The sequence below is a fragment of the Dermacentor variabilis genome, chromosome 3 (assembly GCF_050947875.1).
Source record: "Dermacentor variabilis isolate Ectoservices chromosome 3, ASM5094787v1, whole genome shotgun sequence".
NCBI classification, from domain to species: Eukaryota; Metazoa; Arthropoda; class Arachnida; order Ixodida; family Ixodidae; genus Dermacentor; species Dermacentor variabilis.
Genome location: NC_134570.1, coordinates 47,209,704 through 47,226,379, shown reverse-complemented (window position 1 = coordinate 47,226,379; position 16,676 = coordinate 47,209,704). Strand labels below are relative to the sequence as shown.

General features: G+C 45.8%; 1 protein-coding gene across 1 annotated transcript; it reads right to left on the bottom strand.

The window, feature by feature from the left end:
- Positions 1-3,600: 3,600 nt before the first annotated feature.
- Positions 3,601-12,847, bottom strand: LOC142575527 (uncharacterized). Its single transcript, XM_075684946.1, has 2 exons — positions 12,727-12,847; positions 3,601-7,252 (listed from the first exon to the last, which is right to left on the bottom strand). The coding sequence occupies exons 1-2, from the start codon at positions 12,734-12,736 to the stop codon at positions 4,494-4,496; spliced, it is 2,769 nt and encodes a 922-aa protein (XP_075541061.1). The 5' UTR covers positions 12,737-12,847; the 3' UTR covers positions 3,601-4,493.
- Between the last annotated feature and the right edge of the window lie 3,829 nt (positions 12,848-16,676).

The window sequence follows — 16,676 nt, the reverse complement described above, 5'->3', positions numbered from 1 at the left end:
GGGAATCGAGTCAATCGGCACACACTGTGATGTCGATGCTAGGCTGAAGAAAATGGAGGCTTTCCAGGATGAGCTTGTCGAACAGGTCGAATAGCTCAAAAATTATCGAAATATGAAGCATGATGCACGGAAGGCAGTGGAAAAAAAAGACTTCAAGCAGCCGAGGAAAAGCTGAACAGGGCCATTGTGAACGAGAATGGTCGTGACAATGGAACGCAGTCCTCCCACGTGAAAGGAGAGGGAATGTCAGCAAAGCACGTGGAATGCGCGCAACGTGGGGAGGGGCTGGCTGGAAAGAGTGGTACCTACTTGAGGCCGCCACACACAAAAAAAGCAGGAGCGCGAGGGTCAATGCCCCTTGTCAAGTCCGAATCACGCGGAAAGACAAAAGCAGGGAGAGGTGGGAGCGAGTGAAATTGTGATTATCGCCGGCGACTCAAACCTGCCTAACTGCTCAGAAGCAATTGGGAAGAGGGTGAAAGTCAATAAAAGAGTGGCGGTAGGGACATGTCCTGGACAGACATTGGGTGCTGTCATGGAGTGAACAAAAGCAAAGCTCGCGGAAATTGCCCACGTGCGCAACCTTGTCATAGTAGCAGCTAGGTGTGCTAAATGACATCCTAAAAAGGAAAGAGACAGGACTAGCCCAGTGCTTGGCAAAGGGTGTGGAAAACTTGCATGAGCTGCCACCTCAGGTGCAGATCGTGGTGAGCACGGTGCCGGAGGTGCCTGTACATGACACTCATGTATACAAAGAGCCGTAGTGGCTGCTAAAGAGGCGATATGGAAAATGAGCCGAGAGAATAAAAGGTTTCGAGGTTGTTGAAGTAAACAGGGAAGTGGGAAGGTGTAGTGGTTTTGAACGAGGCGGGATCCACTTCAACTACACGCTTGGACGAGAAGTGGGCTGGCGTCTTGCTGGTCGTGCTGTTGCTCTTTTAGGGGGCCCACGGGCACTCAGGAGGCCAGAGTAGGTAGTGATGAAGAAGGTCCCCTAGGGGAACCTCAGAATAGCACCGCCGTCAATAACAGAAAACGGAGGAAAACAAGAAAGAGAGCTCGCCATGCCTATCCTAGACGAAGATGGAAACAAACTGTAAGGGGGAAAGCAGCATTAAGTTACACATGAAATATAACAGCCGCATCTTTACAAGGCAATGGCGAGGTTGTATTTGAAGAAAAACAGAGCATGAAAGAAAACCAAATGGAAAAGGAGCGCTGGTGCTGACAAATTACAACTGGAAGAAAGCCGAAGAGGAAATTTCTAAGCGCACAGCCACAGGGCTAGACGAAGCTCCCGTTAGGCTGATTAATGAACTAGGACCAAAATGGAAGCTGTGGTGAAAGCAGTGGAAAAAACTTTAAAGGACGAATACCAGACAGTTGGCGGCAAAGTAGAATGAATTCAATTTATGAAGGTAAGGGGGACAAAGACAGAATTCACTCGTATAGACCGTTGAACATTACATCGGTAATATACAGGTTAGCAATTTGTTTGTTTTTTACACACATCTCGTTAATAAAACCTTTGTGGATGAAAGGTGCATTCATTCTGCTTTTTATGTATTACATAAAATATTGAGCGCAATAGTTCCAACAGAAAAAAAATCTGGCATAACATACAAAAAACACCCATTTTCCCCATGCTGGGAAAGAGTTAATCTCCATGAAGGTCAAAAGTGTAATGACAGCAATGGGAGAATAAACATTGGCATAGTGAAAATAAGAGAAGTTTGAACAATTTGTGACACATAGAGAACTAGAGTGATGTCAGTTAAAGATTGGTACATGGCAGCAGGATGGAGTGATAGTGCAATTAGACAGGAAGGATTGTAAATAAATTTAGGACACAAATGACCATATTAAGGCACTGGAGTGTAGTGGCACATGCCACCTCATTGCACAGGAGAATCCACTTCCACACCAGCACAAGACATTACAAGACACTTCTTTATTAACTAGACTCTTTTTACTTTTGAGCCAACAAATATTTTTATCACTAGGGTGCTTTCTTTTCCTTCTACGAGGGCGAATCAAGTGTCTGCCCCTATTTTTCATTAGCCAAGGTACACACAGGTAATTACAAATATACGCACTATTCTACATACCTTACACTATTTTCCCAGGTAGTCCCCACACTGGTTCAAACGTTTGTGCCATTGGAGCACTAAATTTGTGGTCAAATTTGTCTGGCTGACTGTGAAACGACCGTTGGAATGTCATCTTGGCTTCCTCGTTGCACTAAATAACGCCATCCTGCCCGGAACTTCTTCAGCAGAATGAAAACATGGAAATCACTAGGGGAGAGGTCCGGACTGTACGGTGGGTGGTCCAGACTCTCCCAGTAAAGTGACCGGAGTTTGTGGGCAGTTCTGACTGCCACAGTGGCCTCGCATTGTCATAGAGGTTCACCACATTGTTCACATCGAGAATTTTTCAGCGTTTTCGCCTGATGGCAGCCACCAGACGCGGACAGTGTTTGCACGCCATGGTCTGCTGCTTCGATTCCAGCGTGATATGTAGCATCCATGTTTGATTGGCAGTAACGATGCGGTCCAGGCAACTTTCACCCTCCTCATCAAACCATTGCAGATAATTCAGTGAAGCAATCATTCACTTGCCTTTCACTATGTCATGAAACTGCTTAGGCACCCACTAACATGAAACCTTCTAGTATCCTAAGGACCCGTGAACAATGTCGTGAACACTCATTTGAAATGTGAAGCTCCCAGGAAATGTCCTTGAGGTGCACATGCTGACCTGCTTTCACCATTGCATCCACATGGGAAATGTCAGCCAGCAATGCATGCGGTCTCCCCAAACGCTCACTGTCATGCAAGTCTTCACAGCACCCCTTTACAAACTCACATCACCACCACTTCACACTTCCTAAAGTGAGACACCTTTCCCCATATGTGGGCTGCATTTCCCTGTGTATATCGATCGGCGTTCGTCCCTTGCCCCATAGAAAACTAATCACGCTTCGTTGCTCGTACGCCATGGACATGTGAAGCACAACCACCATCTTTAACTTAAACACTGACAGCAGCGCCGTGCCGCAGAGCTACTGGCAAATAAGGCCAGGCTGGTTCAATAAAGGTTCACCACTGGGAGTGGATATGTTGACTTCACATTTACAGCAGTAATTTGGAATTCAAAAAAAAAAAAAAAAAAACAGGTGCAAAGACTTTCCGATTTGCCTTCGTAAATATGGCACACACCCTAATAATATTTGAACAGGCTTCAAACAAAACTTTATGGGTTTATAAACCATAATGCAAAAAGGGGTAAGGCAGACACAGACACAAGAGGAGTGGACAACCTTACCAAATAAATTCTTACCAACTAGCTCAGCTGTCGTTCTAAGTTACAAACCATGTTCACTTTTGTGGCGTTTGGAGCAAATGACCTATTAAAGTGTGGGAAATCAGAGGACTTGCATTATTATTTTACAGCATCAAAACCAGTTTGTGCAGTTTTGATAGCAATTTACAAATAAGAAATGAATTACTCATCTTTTTGCAGTCTCCCTCACCTGCAACTTCACAGACGTCTAAAACAGCAACTCTACTTCCAAGACATGATACATGCGTTTTGGTGTCTTTTCTCATACAAATCTTTAATATACAAAATACACTGCTTGCACAGTGCAATGTGGTAAATGCCACACACCGGCGATATTACATGCATTGATCATAATAAGCTGCTGCTCAATTTCTCAGACTGCTAATAGTGCAAGAATAGTTTTGTTTTCCTCATGCTGAGACACCCAAGGTTCCCTTGTGGCTACCACTGTGTAAAACAACACCAGCAAGTCCGTCTTCCGACGCAGTGTGTATGTATGTATATATGTGTATATACATATAGATACACACACAATCCAACGTGGGCTTATGGAGCTACTCAATTCGAGAATTCAAAGCGTAGAGCTTGGGACCTCCATGACTCATAAGGATAGTGACTGCAGGTTCACAGGATAGTTGAGAGATGCGCACCCTCCAGTAAATTTCATACTCAAATGCATGTTAAGAGTGCAACTTCTGGAGCAACAAGGGCAACACAAATTTTCACATATGGAAGCGTGCTGACATTACACACTAATCAAAGTTTACACTTTAGTATTTCTCAGTGACTGGTATATAGTCAATTAAAAAGTGGAGACATTTAAAAGTGCATATGCCCTTACGGGTACATCCAATTGCTTTCCTGAACATGTACACAGAAACCCACATACTGCAGCATCAAACTGGAACCACTGTTCAAGTTAACTGAATAATTTTAAAACTGCACGAACATGCTGACAGCAGCAAAGCTATCTAGTTGTAAAGAGTACAACACAAAGTGCTTAACAAAATAGGAACAGCACTTCATATGCATTTTGCTGGCCTGCGGTGCAATGAATTCAACACATTCAAATGTTGAATAAATGAGAAGCCTTCAAGAAACAGTATGAGTTCCACACAATGATGTAACCAAGGCAGCAAATGTTAAATTTACATTATGATTTCCTTGCGCACCAGCACAATAGGACAAACATTGACAATGCCTGCCAATTGGTAGTACACAATGCGAAAGTCACCATCGTAGAATCGGACATAAATATTTTCAAAGTCAATAGGTTCCACTGGTTTCCCATAGTAAGAAAATCCTTCACGACTACTAAGTTGGGAGGCACTACAGGCTTCGTCATCCTCAGATTCACTATACGCTAATTTAATGCGCCGCCATTTTTGTTTTACCTTGGGACTGGGACTTTTTGCACTTTCACAACTGCTCTGTTCAAAGTCAGCATCGTCAGCATCATCACTGCTAGGCACTTTACAAACCTCCTCCCTAACTAAAATTGAGTCACCTGGCTGGACATTTTTTGTAGTGGCCATGTCTCTGTACTTCTTGACTACATCATCATTTGTGATGTCTTCTAGCTTCTCCATATGCAATTTCCTAATGGCAAATGGCAGTCCACAATGAACAGTTTTTTGGTGTGTTATAAGAGGCTTCAACAATCTGTAACTCTTGAAGCAATGGCCACAAAAGAAGGATGGTTTGCAGTCGCTCCTGGGTTGTCGAGCCTTTTCCGCATTTTCCTGTGATGGGCCTCTCTTGTGGTGGGCAGAGGCAGTGATAGGCAATTTCTTGGCTTCCATTTGTGGAACACTTGATCCACTGGCACATGGAGACACAAAGGCACTTCTGTTGTTTTCAGGCTTTGTCTGATCTGTCTGCCTAAACTCATCAGGATGTTTTTGTTGACCAGCTATGAAGTAGCTTAAATGACCCTTGTCTTTTTTTTGCTGAATACAGGTGGCATGAATTTTCCCCGAAGGAATTGGCTGCAGAAGTCTGAATTTATCTAGATCATGTTTGGACCCCTCTGATGATGAGAGCAAAGTTTTTTTGTGTGCGCGGGCATAATGCAAAGCTGTTGACAGTGAAGAAATGTGACGCTTGCGAGGATAAATTCTTGTTGCAGACCTTGGCACTGTCATCCTGAAGCCACGTTTGGAGGGCTTCATGGCAACTGTGCTTCGTGCTGGATTCCCGGCAGCCTTTAGTTCTATATCCTTGATTTTTGCCAATTTGTTCTCCACTCCACCCTGCCCTTCATTATTGCAGTCTGACTGCAATTCTGAAGTCACATCTTTCACCTTATTTCTTTCAAAGCTCTTCACTGAAAGCTCCAACTCCAAGTGACAGCGGCTGTGATGCATCATCATCTGTTTCCACAGTTTGTAGCCCTTTTTGCAATGACCACAGAAGAACTTAATGCCATGACCCAGTGACATGTGTCGAAAATAGTCTAATGGCTCCATTTCAGTCTGGCAACAGAGGCTGCAAGTATAAACAACACCACTTTCTAGGAGGTGCTCACCCTTTTTTTCATTACACTCAAGAGAATCTGGACATGGTATGCCACTTCCGGTATGGGGGTAAGTTTCTTCATGATCAGCCTCTGTGGCTTCCTCTTGGGGCAAATCGAAATGCTGGTGTACTTGGATTACATGGTCGTCAATACCCTGCTGGCTCTCACCAAGAAAGACACAGCTCTTGTAGCAGCAACGAAGAAAGGCAGTGTGCAAGTCCACAAAGTGTGCAAACAAATCATCCACAGAGGCACTTTTTAGCTGCATGCACTTGGGGCAGTCAAAACGATGTTCCTGTGCATGTTTCTCAGTCAGGTGTTGAAAAAACATGGCAACATCATTGAAAATAGCACCGCATTTGCATTTGGTTTCTGACATAGCGAATACAGATGTAAGCCCGTCCTTTCCAGTGTTGCCATATTTTCCTAGCAAATCATTTTTAACTGGTACTTTGACATCAACATTCAAGTCGAGACTGGGTTTCTTGTCTTGAGTACTTTGTTGCCATTCATCTTTGAGACTGTGAGGTGGTGAAAGACTGCTGAAACTGGCAGGAATGCCATCGTTTATGTTTGACTTTTCTAGGTCTTTCAGTGTCCTGAAGGATGGTGGCAGCTCCTTTCCACGGCAGAAAATCTTGAAAGGCTTAGCTGGATGGCACATGGTCACATGGACAATCACATCCCAGTCAAATTGGCTCCCAAAGTCACAATAAAGGCAGTGAAATGCATGTATGTTGTGCATTTCTGTATAATGGTCAATGAGAGAGTTTGGACTGTCCATTTGTGCAGAACAAATGTGACAAGGAACAGTAAAAAAACCTGAATGAATGACTGCAAGATGTTCAAAAAAGCGTTCTGTGCAGTGGCTCTTGAAGCTGCAGTCCTTGCACATGTAACCACCAATATGATCTTTTTCATGGCCAACAAGCTTAGGGTTGAGTGGTGCCTTCTCCTTGCACATGTACCAGAACACAGCCTTAGAGCTGTGCACCATTATGCCATGGACTCGCATATGAGTCACTGTCTGTGACCTGTAAAAGCACAATGCACACTGGAATCTGCAAGAACCATGTTCTGTTACCATGTGCTCAACCAGCTGTTGCTCATTCACAGCAACCTCATTGCAGTAGGTGCAGTGAGCAAGGTCGACATGAACACGCAAATGATCCTTGAAGTTGTCTTCCTTATCAGTGCAAAAGTCACAAGAGCTTTCCATGCATTTGAAGAACCGTACAACATTTTGAGGGTCCAGTTGGCTTGCAAATGCGCTGAGGCTCTTGCTGAGTTGAGACGTTGTCAAAAGGTTGAGCATGAGAAGTTTGTCCTGCAGCGATTGCACATTCTCCAAAGAGCTCATCGTGGCTGAAGCTTGCTGGTCACTGGCACCTTCAGCAGGAGAAAAGGGAGGGAAAAGTGATATGTGCGCAGCTCTTACAAGTTTGCAAGTTACAAGTCAATGTTACTAAAGTCATACCAGAGCCTATTTCAAGTCTTTGCACTGCATATCTTTAACCTAAAATGCACAATAAAGGAAGCAGAGACAAGATGTATTCTGCTTAAAACAAAAAAGCCCTACTGTCAGAAGCGACAGCTCACACTAAATACAGCATATCTACAGACCTTTAAGACAATTTCTTTTTCCCCTGATTAGACCTCCAGTTTTACAATTTATTTCCTCTTTTCATGCTCAAGATTACAAAAAGCGAGTACAAGGTCTATAAATCTTCTTGCAGAAATAGCTAGCTATGTGCAAAATTTATAAGATCAGAGCAGCTTCTGCCTGCATTACCACTAATGAGAACAATCACATGTATAGGCAGATAGAAAAAAGTTCATGTTCCACTAACAAAACAACTACCAGCAGGTACAAATCTCACCAGCAATGTCTACCTCATGTATGCAATGTAATGATCTAAGCACAGGCTTCCTGTGGTTGGCACACCAAGACCACTGGATGATGAGAGGCAGAGTGCTAATGACATCAAACTGGCTGTTCCTTTGTGACCACAATGTCCAGGAACACCTTTAAGATGCACAGGGGTTGCAACCAATGCACACCATAAAAGATATAGAAAATAACGATATTCAAAGATACAACCTAGCTGAGACACAATACTGTGATGGCAAGTGGCACTGGCTCATGAAGCCTCTTAGCCTCTTTTATTAAAGAAGAAAGGGGGTTAACCAAAGGCCCGATTTTTTATTAGTCATATTATAAGAAGCCAACAAACACTGACACCAAGGACAACAGTGGGGAAATTACTTGTGCTTAATAAATGAAATAAAGAAACAATAAATTAATGGAAATTAAAGTGGATGAAGAAACAACTTGCCGCAGGTGGGGAACGATCCCACCTGGTAGAGCATCACACGCGAAATTACAAAGGTTGTGGGATCGTTCCCCACCTGCGGCACATTGTTTTTTCATCCATTTCTATTTGCGTATTTATGCATGATGCGTATTTATGCATAATACATAATGCGTATTTATGGTTCCTTAGACGATGTGTATAACCCAAGAGAATAAAATCATCGCCCAAGAAATTGGTGTCTCCACCTCAGCAAGCTGCATTTCAAGCTGCATCTCATGCACGCAATGCATGAGAGTCCATCAGCTCGCAGTCAGATATTTCGGCTGCTTCCAGCGATGACAGAAAACACAAGCGCTGCACAAAGAGCAGGCCTTTAGCAGGCTGAGAAAGGCCTGCCGCAGCGTTGTGTTTCAGGGAACTTAGCTGGCGTGCTGCGTACAACTGCATCAGGGCAGAGCTGGCTCGGAACTTCCACACCACTATGGGCACCAGGCATTGCCTAGGTGGTGTTGTAGTTGTTCCAGCTTCCGGGATGATTTGCCGACACTAGCCTCTTGAGCTATGATGAAGACTACTTTATCCTGAACAGCACTGAATGCATGTCCATTTCCTTGCCCAATTGAACTTGATAAGGGAAGCATTGCCCAATCCATGGCAACATTCAAAATGCAAATGGCATGGTCCATTGCACAGATTGCAGGAACACTTGATTGAGATCAACCATGGCTAGAGAGCATTGTGAACATGCAACATATCCTACAAGATATGTTTGCTCACTAGGACATGTGATCTGGCGTTTGCTGTCAGAATGGAAAGCTTTCTACTTCTTCATCACCGGTTCCACATGAGAGCCATCGTGCCAACATTTTTCAGTTTCACATCAATCACGCATACCTGTTCTTTGCAACAAGCATGGAAAGCACGTCCACATGAAAAAGCCCAGTCAAGAGTTCAGATCTTTGTCTTTAGGAGTAAGCAATTATATGCAGGTCGATGAAGGGATAGACAGATGGGCGAGTTGGTACGGTAACATGATCTTGGCTTCTAGCGCGAAGTGAAACACGGACACAGAAAGGAGCAGACAAGACGAGCGCTAATTAAGGGCAGATGAAGGGCAAGTGTCCTGCAATCCAACACAACCGTGATGGTGCAGTGCAGTGTGACCACTTCTCCCACTTCCCGGCAACTGCAGCTTATGTAACCATAATGCTTGCTGGGAAACACTGGCAGCGAATGCTATGCATGAGGGCAAGCTTTCTGGTAGAAACGTGGCCTCTTGCATGGGTCATGATGTGGCAGAGGCGACTGCCATCTAGAGGTGTTGCAAGGAAATGGGCGCACCGCTTTATGGCCTTTAAGGTTTGCGCACGCAGATCTCAGAGGCCATGACCGCTCTATGAACGGTAGGAACACTGGAAAAGGGGTTTCTGTTTTGAGTTTCTGCTTAACAGAATTACGTTTTCTCGTATGTTCAAATTACAATACGATGCTATCATGTCTGTAGGTTGTGCGCAAGTCATACTTTTAGATTTTTCTGACATATTCTACCTTGAGAAATTCAATTAGTTCAGTAGCTTCCTTGTGCTGCATGGAGGGCCTGTGTGGTTTGAAATGATTCTTGCCAAAATGAGGGTCAACACTGGAGGCAAGACGCCGGATTTACTGCGACACGTAGCCTTTAACGCTCCCATGTTAATATGTTGTAGGAGGTGATAGATACAAACACGGCCCATATTAATGAAAACAGCTTTCCAGCATGAGTGTCCCTTCAAGGGTATAACGAAACTAGTCAACTAATAGTGTAAGTTTCCAGGAATGAGCTGCACCGAAAGCATTTATCATGGTGATAGAAACTTCCGTACAGTGTTAACGACACCATGTTGCCAAAAGCTCCATAAATAATGTGACAAGTTAATTTAATGCGTGCTCCATGCCAGTCACTTAAGCATTATGAAAAGGAACACCCAAGCTGCCTTCACTGTACAGGTAGAGGGCTGGGCGGCAAGGACGCCTGGCAACACTGCCGCTCGAGAACACAATATAACGGCGAACACAGTTGCAACGCAGTGTGCATGTCCCTGACTGATACATGGTGTCAGAAGTGCAACTCGTCGGCTAAATATGGATAGCCTACCATCTCCTGAATGCCTGGCGCTGTCTGAAAATGCCAGAGAGAACTGGAAACGCTTCTGTCAACCCATAGAACTTTTTGGCCTCAGACAAAGAGCGTTTGTCAGCATAAAAAGCCGCCATCTTCTTGCACGTCGCGGGACCTGACGGCATCAAGGTATTTAACACCTTTTCACTATGGGAAACACAGCATGAAGACTCTAACGCCATTGTCAGTGCGTTTGAGAACTACTGAAGTCTCAGGACGAATGAAACCTACAAAAGCTACGTGTTTCACTCCCGCCAACAACAGGATGGGAAGCCCTTCAAACAGTTTCTGTGAGATGTGCAGCTTAAGTCGAAGACATGCAACTTTGGTGACTTCCATGATTATTTAGTCCGAGAACAGCTGGTATGCAGCATATATGACAAGAAGCGGGAGAAGAATCTTACGCTGGAAACAACTGTAGTTATGCAAAGCAGCAGAGGTGGCAGCGTTGCAAAACCAGACATTCAAGAACGCTGCTAGCAGTGAAGCGAACGGGCATCAAACCAATGGGACACTGGGAACTCCGGAAAGAAATGCAAATTGTGGACGATATGGCTATTGCTGAAAGGTTCATCAACCAAGATGCCTAGTGTGGTGCAAATCTTGTGCCTTATGCAAAGGAAAAAAAATAACTTTGCCTGATGCTGCAAGAATGCGAGTGTTCATGAAGTTAGCACTCCACACTCCAATGATTCAAAGCAAGTGGCAAACAACTCAGAGAAAGACTTCAATATTTTAACTGTGCATCAACAGTGTATCAGGTCAGCGAGACTGGATTGTGAACAGGTTCGTGACTGGTGTCCCGACGTGGCTCAAGGTGGACACAGGGCAAGGCCCGTGCAAGGCTGCTGATGTACTGGCGAGGAATGCATGCAGACATAGCGACATTGGTTAGTCAAGATACAACTTGTCAGTTTGCATATTGACGACCGGCACTCTGACACTAAGAGAAGCCCCAAAGCTACCATGGCAACGGATTTGCGCTTACCTTTGTGAATACGGTAGGCGCAACTACCTGGTTGCCTAATATGCTTACTCAAACTTCCCCGAAGTCAAGTGCTTGCCTCAGACAATAAGTAAGGCAGTAGTCACCAAGACTTTCTATGATGTTTGCCCACCATGGTATTCCGTTGGAAGTTTGCACAGATGGAGGTCTCCAGTTTGTCTCACACGACTTCAAAGCATTCGGAGACAAGAGCGACTTTGGCCATGCAACAAGCAGCCCACAATTCCCCAGGTCCAATGGCTTGGCTGAAAAAGGAGTTCCAAGTAGTGAAACTATTGAAAAAAAGTGAGCAGGCAGACGAATATTTCTGGGTGAGACTGTCGAATTACCAAACCCCACTGGAGGGTAGGTCAACGCCCTGTCAGCTACTCATGGGAAGACTGCTTCATGGAAGGCTGCCAGACTTTCCAGCACCCACTGGAAACCTGTGATCAGGCATCCTCAGAACTTAACACGTGATTGACCTCTCCCAACGCTACATGAAGGATATTGTGAGGATACACCACGACGGGTGGTGGGGTCCTAAGGCTCAAGTGGAGGGCTCTGTGGCACCAAGGTCCTACAGGGTTTGCACAGAAGAGATTAACAGTACTGAAGAAACAGACAACTAAGAACGAATGGGCACTTTGAGCCGGAGGCACTCCCCGGAGATGACCTTGTGCTAAGTGCAGGGCCTTGAGTGGTTCCATCATGCCCAGCAAAGACAAACTCCACAGGGCCCCGAACATGCAGAGCCATCCCAGGTGCGACGACCCCACCTCTCGGAGAGCATAGGAGAGCACAACCCCACCCCTGCGGTGTCGCCGAATGTGAGCCCTACAACTCCGCCCCTACGGCTCTCTACTCGAGTGTGAAGACCTCCAGGCCACCTGCGGCACTATGTGACGTCCATGCCTTGAGCAGCTTCTCCAGAGAAGGCAGAGAAGGGAAGTTGGTACCGGTAGAGGACCGGGCGGCAAGGACGTCTGGCAACACAACCACTTGAGAACACTATATAACGGCGAGCGCCTAATAACGAATGCTTTTCTCACAGTTGCAACGATGTGTGCGTGTCCCTGATTGATACATTCACGACGACGAGGCGGCTAAACGAAGATGCCAAGCACAAGAGTGTTCAATGACGCTAAATGCTTACGCGCTAGTATTTGACGATCATGAATAACCAACTAGCCCGAATTTCACCTCTAGTTAACGGGAAAGCCATATGTTACAAATCAACGATCGCATTCGAATAAACACAACCCGTGTAGTTGTTTCTCAAACACGAATTCGGCTTTCCCTCTCGTCATATTGCTCACGACTGCACGCCCCGTCAAATCAGGCTGCACTGAGATCCCAGGCCGCGCAATACGATCCACAAGCAAGTGTGCTCTGTAGGTCTTACCGAAAAACATTCACCAGAAGACAAGGATTCTTGCAAAAGGATTTCCACAAATCAAGCATTCTTCCATAGATTCTGCCGCCACGCTCCACCGAAACGCCGTTCCGTAGCGCGCGCAATAGACGATGATGCTTACGAGATACGCCGCTAGGAGCACGAAAGCCAGGTAAAGCCTACTCGTTTAAAACCAAAACTGTTGGCACTATAATGTTTATATATTAGCACCGAACACTTCTTTGCTTGGGAGAGCGCTTTACATGCGTATATATACAAACTTTCTATCACTAACACTATGACGCATTTTTGGCTCAAGTAGTCAATTCCGGCGCATACAGTTAACGAAAGCATAGCCTTCGAGATTTGTTTTTACTTGAAGAAAATGTTGCTAAAGCATGTATTTAAAAACTACATCGTGGGCCTCTTCGATTATGCATTCGATCAGAACATACATAGCAAGCCAAGTAAGTAGTCTATCGGATACCGCTATTGTTTCCACCGCAAACAGCCAGCTAAAGCATAGCTTTTGAGATATTCATCTGTTACTCACAGAGGGGATCGCTGGGGCCGAGGTTACGCTGGACTCTAATGCCAGCCTGTCTCTAATGATTGGCCCAGAGCAGGCCCGGAGAGATGCTACGGCCTCTCTGAATGGTTCAAAATGTTGCCATTAATAAGGCAACATTATCCAAATAGTGCAAATAGACGCCCCAGCAATCGTACCCTCTGGGTAAAAAAATACAGACCTCGAAGGTCATGCTTTTGCTGGCTGAATGCAGCAGAAGCGATTGCAGTAGCCAGAAACGCGTCATGAGCGTCAGGCTTTGGACACCACTATTCTGGTACACACTTCAGAGTGCAGGCCAATCAGAGCGTAAATGATTTGCTTTCGGTTGCTCGGAAAAGACGCTGAATCGACGCAGCTCCACGTGCGACGGTTTCGCCGCAAAATAAGTAAACTTTTACATTCAGTGGTTTGTTTTATCTTATTTAACTGCTGTTAGTAAGGTGTTTGTTTTCTCTTCCACAGCTTAAACTAACGAGGATGAAAACATGGGACCTTTTCAGAAGTGCTCTCACTTGTGCGCGCTTTGCCTGCATAGCTTTCCTTTCGTTGCCACAGAAAGTTGTCGGCGATTTTTGAAATTGTAGAAGCGCTGCGATACGCTTATCGCACGTAATAGGATAATACATAAACGTGCATTTTCTGAAAATAAATCGTTTAAAAGAGATTTGGAGCTCGTAAAGTCCATATTTGTCAACATCGTTCAATATAACAATTACACTTGACACTTCATGTGTGAAAAAAAGAAGCACTGTGAATAAGAGCTGTTAAAATCAACACCCCAACTGCGTCTCTCTCTTGGTGACAAATGCCAATCTCAAAGGCCATGCTTCTGCTAACTGCAAGAGCCGATATAGCTATTTGAGGAAACTGCGGACAAGTATACCGAACGTATGGGACCATAAAATGTAATCTCTATGCGAAATTCGAGCTAAGAAAACCCTGCAAAGTGCAAGAAAGAGAAAAAAAATGGCAGTTGCTTAGCTCGGCTATGCCAGGATATACGTAGCGAAAGCTAATTCATAGCATGGTTAGCCTTGGTTAATCTTGATTGCAAGTCCAGGTTAGTCTGGTTGCCTAGCTATGTTGCGGCGTTTAGCCAGTCGTTCGGCGCGCTGTTCGTCTGTTTCCTGGGCGATTCGTTTCCTCTTCATCGCGTTCCGATGTCGATTCCAGGCCTCCTCCTGCTTATCAGAATTGTCGCCGTCCATACTGCCGCCTCAACTGTGGTTGCGGTGCACGCAAGCTCTCCTTTTCAATTCTCCGACATGTTATCAGGCATGCGACGCAGCTGGCGGAGGCGAGCGCAACGACGAGGAACGCGGTGTGACGTCATACCAAACGGCGGCGGAGCAAAGGCGCTGCGCAGCGGTGGAACACCTGTGGCACATGTGCAGTAGTGACTAGGGAGCGAGAGAGAGAAATATCCGCGGCGAGCGCGCGTTGTGACGTCATGTGCCTCCTCGGAGCACCGCCAAGGCGAAATCGCAAGTTCGCGGCCAGTAAAGCTTTCACTTTAAAGTAACTTTTATTTATGTAGCCGGCAAATTGGTGGCGGGGTGGGGGGGGGCAGGGCTACCCCGCCTAGATGGCGGCCAGAAGCCCCTGAGCTCTGGCGGCATCCTCGGCCTACTGGACGGCCAAAAGTTGGTCTTCGGGGGCCGAGCTGTTCACTGCTTCCGATCCTTAACTTCTCGGCCCTGTCGGAGTGCCGGAGGGCAGTCCCAGATAATGTGATCCAGGTTCGCCCTTTCTTGACAAAATTTGGCCGAATATTGTTCTGGACGATAGTGATTATAAATCACCGGATCTAGATACGTATATATTGGTTTGAAGGAGGCGCCATGCCACCGCCTGCTGCTTATTAAATGGGTGTGCGGGAGGAAGACGCACTCTCCCAAAGCCTTTGACTCTCCCCAATCTGTAATAGATATATCTCCCTGCAGCCAACCATCCGGTCCACTGTCAGCCGCGGCGCCCCGGTGGCTCGGCTTGCGAGTCCTCGAGACACGGTGTCGGCCGCCTCGTCGCCGGGGAGGGTAGGAGCTAGGGCGCAGGCGCCCAGATGATATGGACAACCCGCTGACCGCGGAAGTTTGCCAGGATTAGTTGTGACTCCGGCGAAAAGCGCCCCTTTGCGTAATTTAATATTGCGGTTTTAGAATCGCTGACTATTATCGAGGCCATTGTGGATGCCATTGCGAGAGCAATGGCCGATTCATCCTCAGCCACCTCGGCTCTGTTTGTTTTAGTAGATCCGCTGACCTTAAGACCACCCTCCGAGTTCACTGCAATGACAGACATATGCTGATTAGTCGTGTGTACAGCCGCGTCAACGTACACCACGTCCTGAGAGCGTTGGAATCTCCTCTCTATAGCCCTTGCCCTTTCCTCCCGCCTTTCGCTGTGGTGATCGGGATTCCTGTTTTTGGGTAGCGCTGGGATAATAAGCTGCTTCCTTATGTCGTGAGAAATGTCTACTTTAGTGCCATAGTGTGATGCGTATGTGTGTCCTTTTTTCTGCCATTTTAAGAGACAAACCCGTTTTCCGGGCCCCTGCACGTTATTTGAAAGAAGAAAAAAATGTTCTCGCGGATACCACGTTGTTCTTGCTCAAATTTCACACCAAGACAGCATTTTGTTGTCCAGGTCGTTGAATATGTAACTTTTGGCACGCGTGTGCGCGCGTCGTGATATCTACATTACCAACCTCCGCGGAGTAGTAAAAATGTTGAAGGTGACGTCATAACCGCCATGTTTTGAACAATATAATTACGTGAGACCCTCCCGATAAACAAGGTAACATATCGCAGAAAAGCCGATGTCGTCGGCGTCCGCGGCGTTGGCCGTGAGCGATAAATCACGGCAGGCACTTCATAAATAAAAAGCAACTTCCAAGATGGGCTGGGTGGGAATCGAACCAGGGTCTCCGGAGTGTGAGACGGAGACGTTACCACTGAGCCACGAGTTTTTTTTTTTTTATTGCCGGCTTTGACACACACAAACAATACAGAAAAAGGAAAAATATGTCAACAAGGATTTCGCTGGCACGACATATCAAAATTTTTTCAATGCTGCAAGTTTATCTAGCATGTCAATCCATGTTGCTTGTTCAGGGAGTGCCCGATGGACATCCCTGAACCGTACTACAGATTCAATCAAGTGATCACGTGTAGGTCGCGAATTGACATCGGCATTGTTGAACTGCGTTCTAGCTTTCCACAAACTGTGGAGGCCCAGGAGCATTATAGCGTCATACGGAAAAGCCTCCGTTTCTACCGGTAAGAATCTTATTCCATGTGGATCTAAAGGTAACTCTTTTTTTAAAGTCCTTTGTAGCACATCCCAGAAAAAGATGGGATCCCAGCAATCTAGAAACGCATGCTCTATC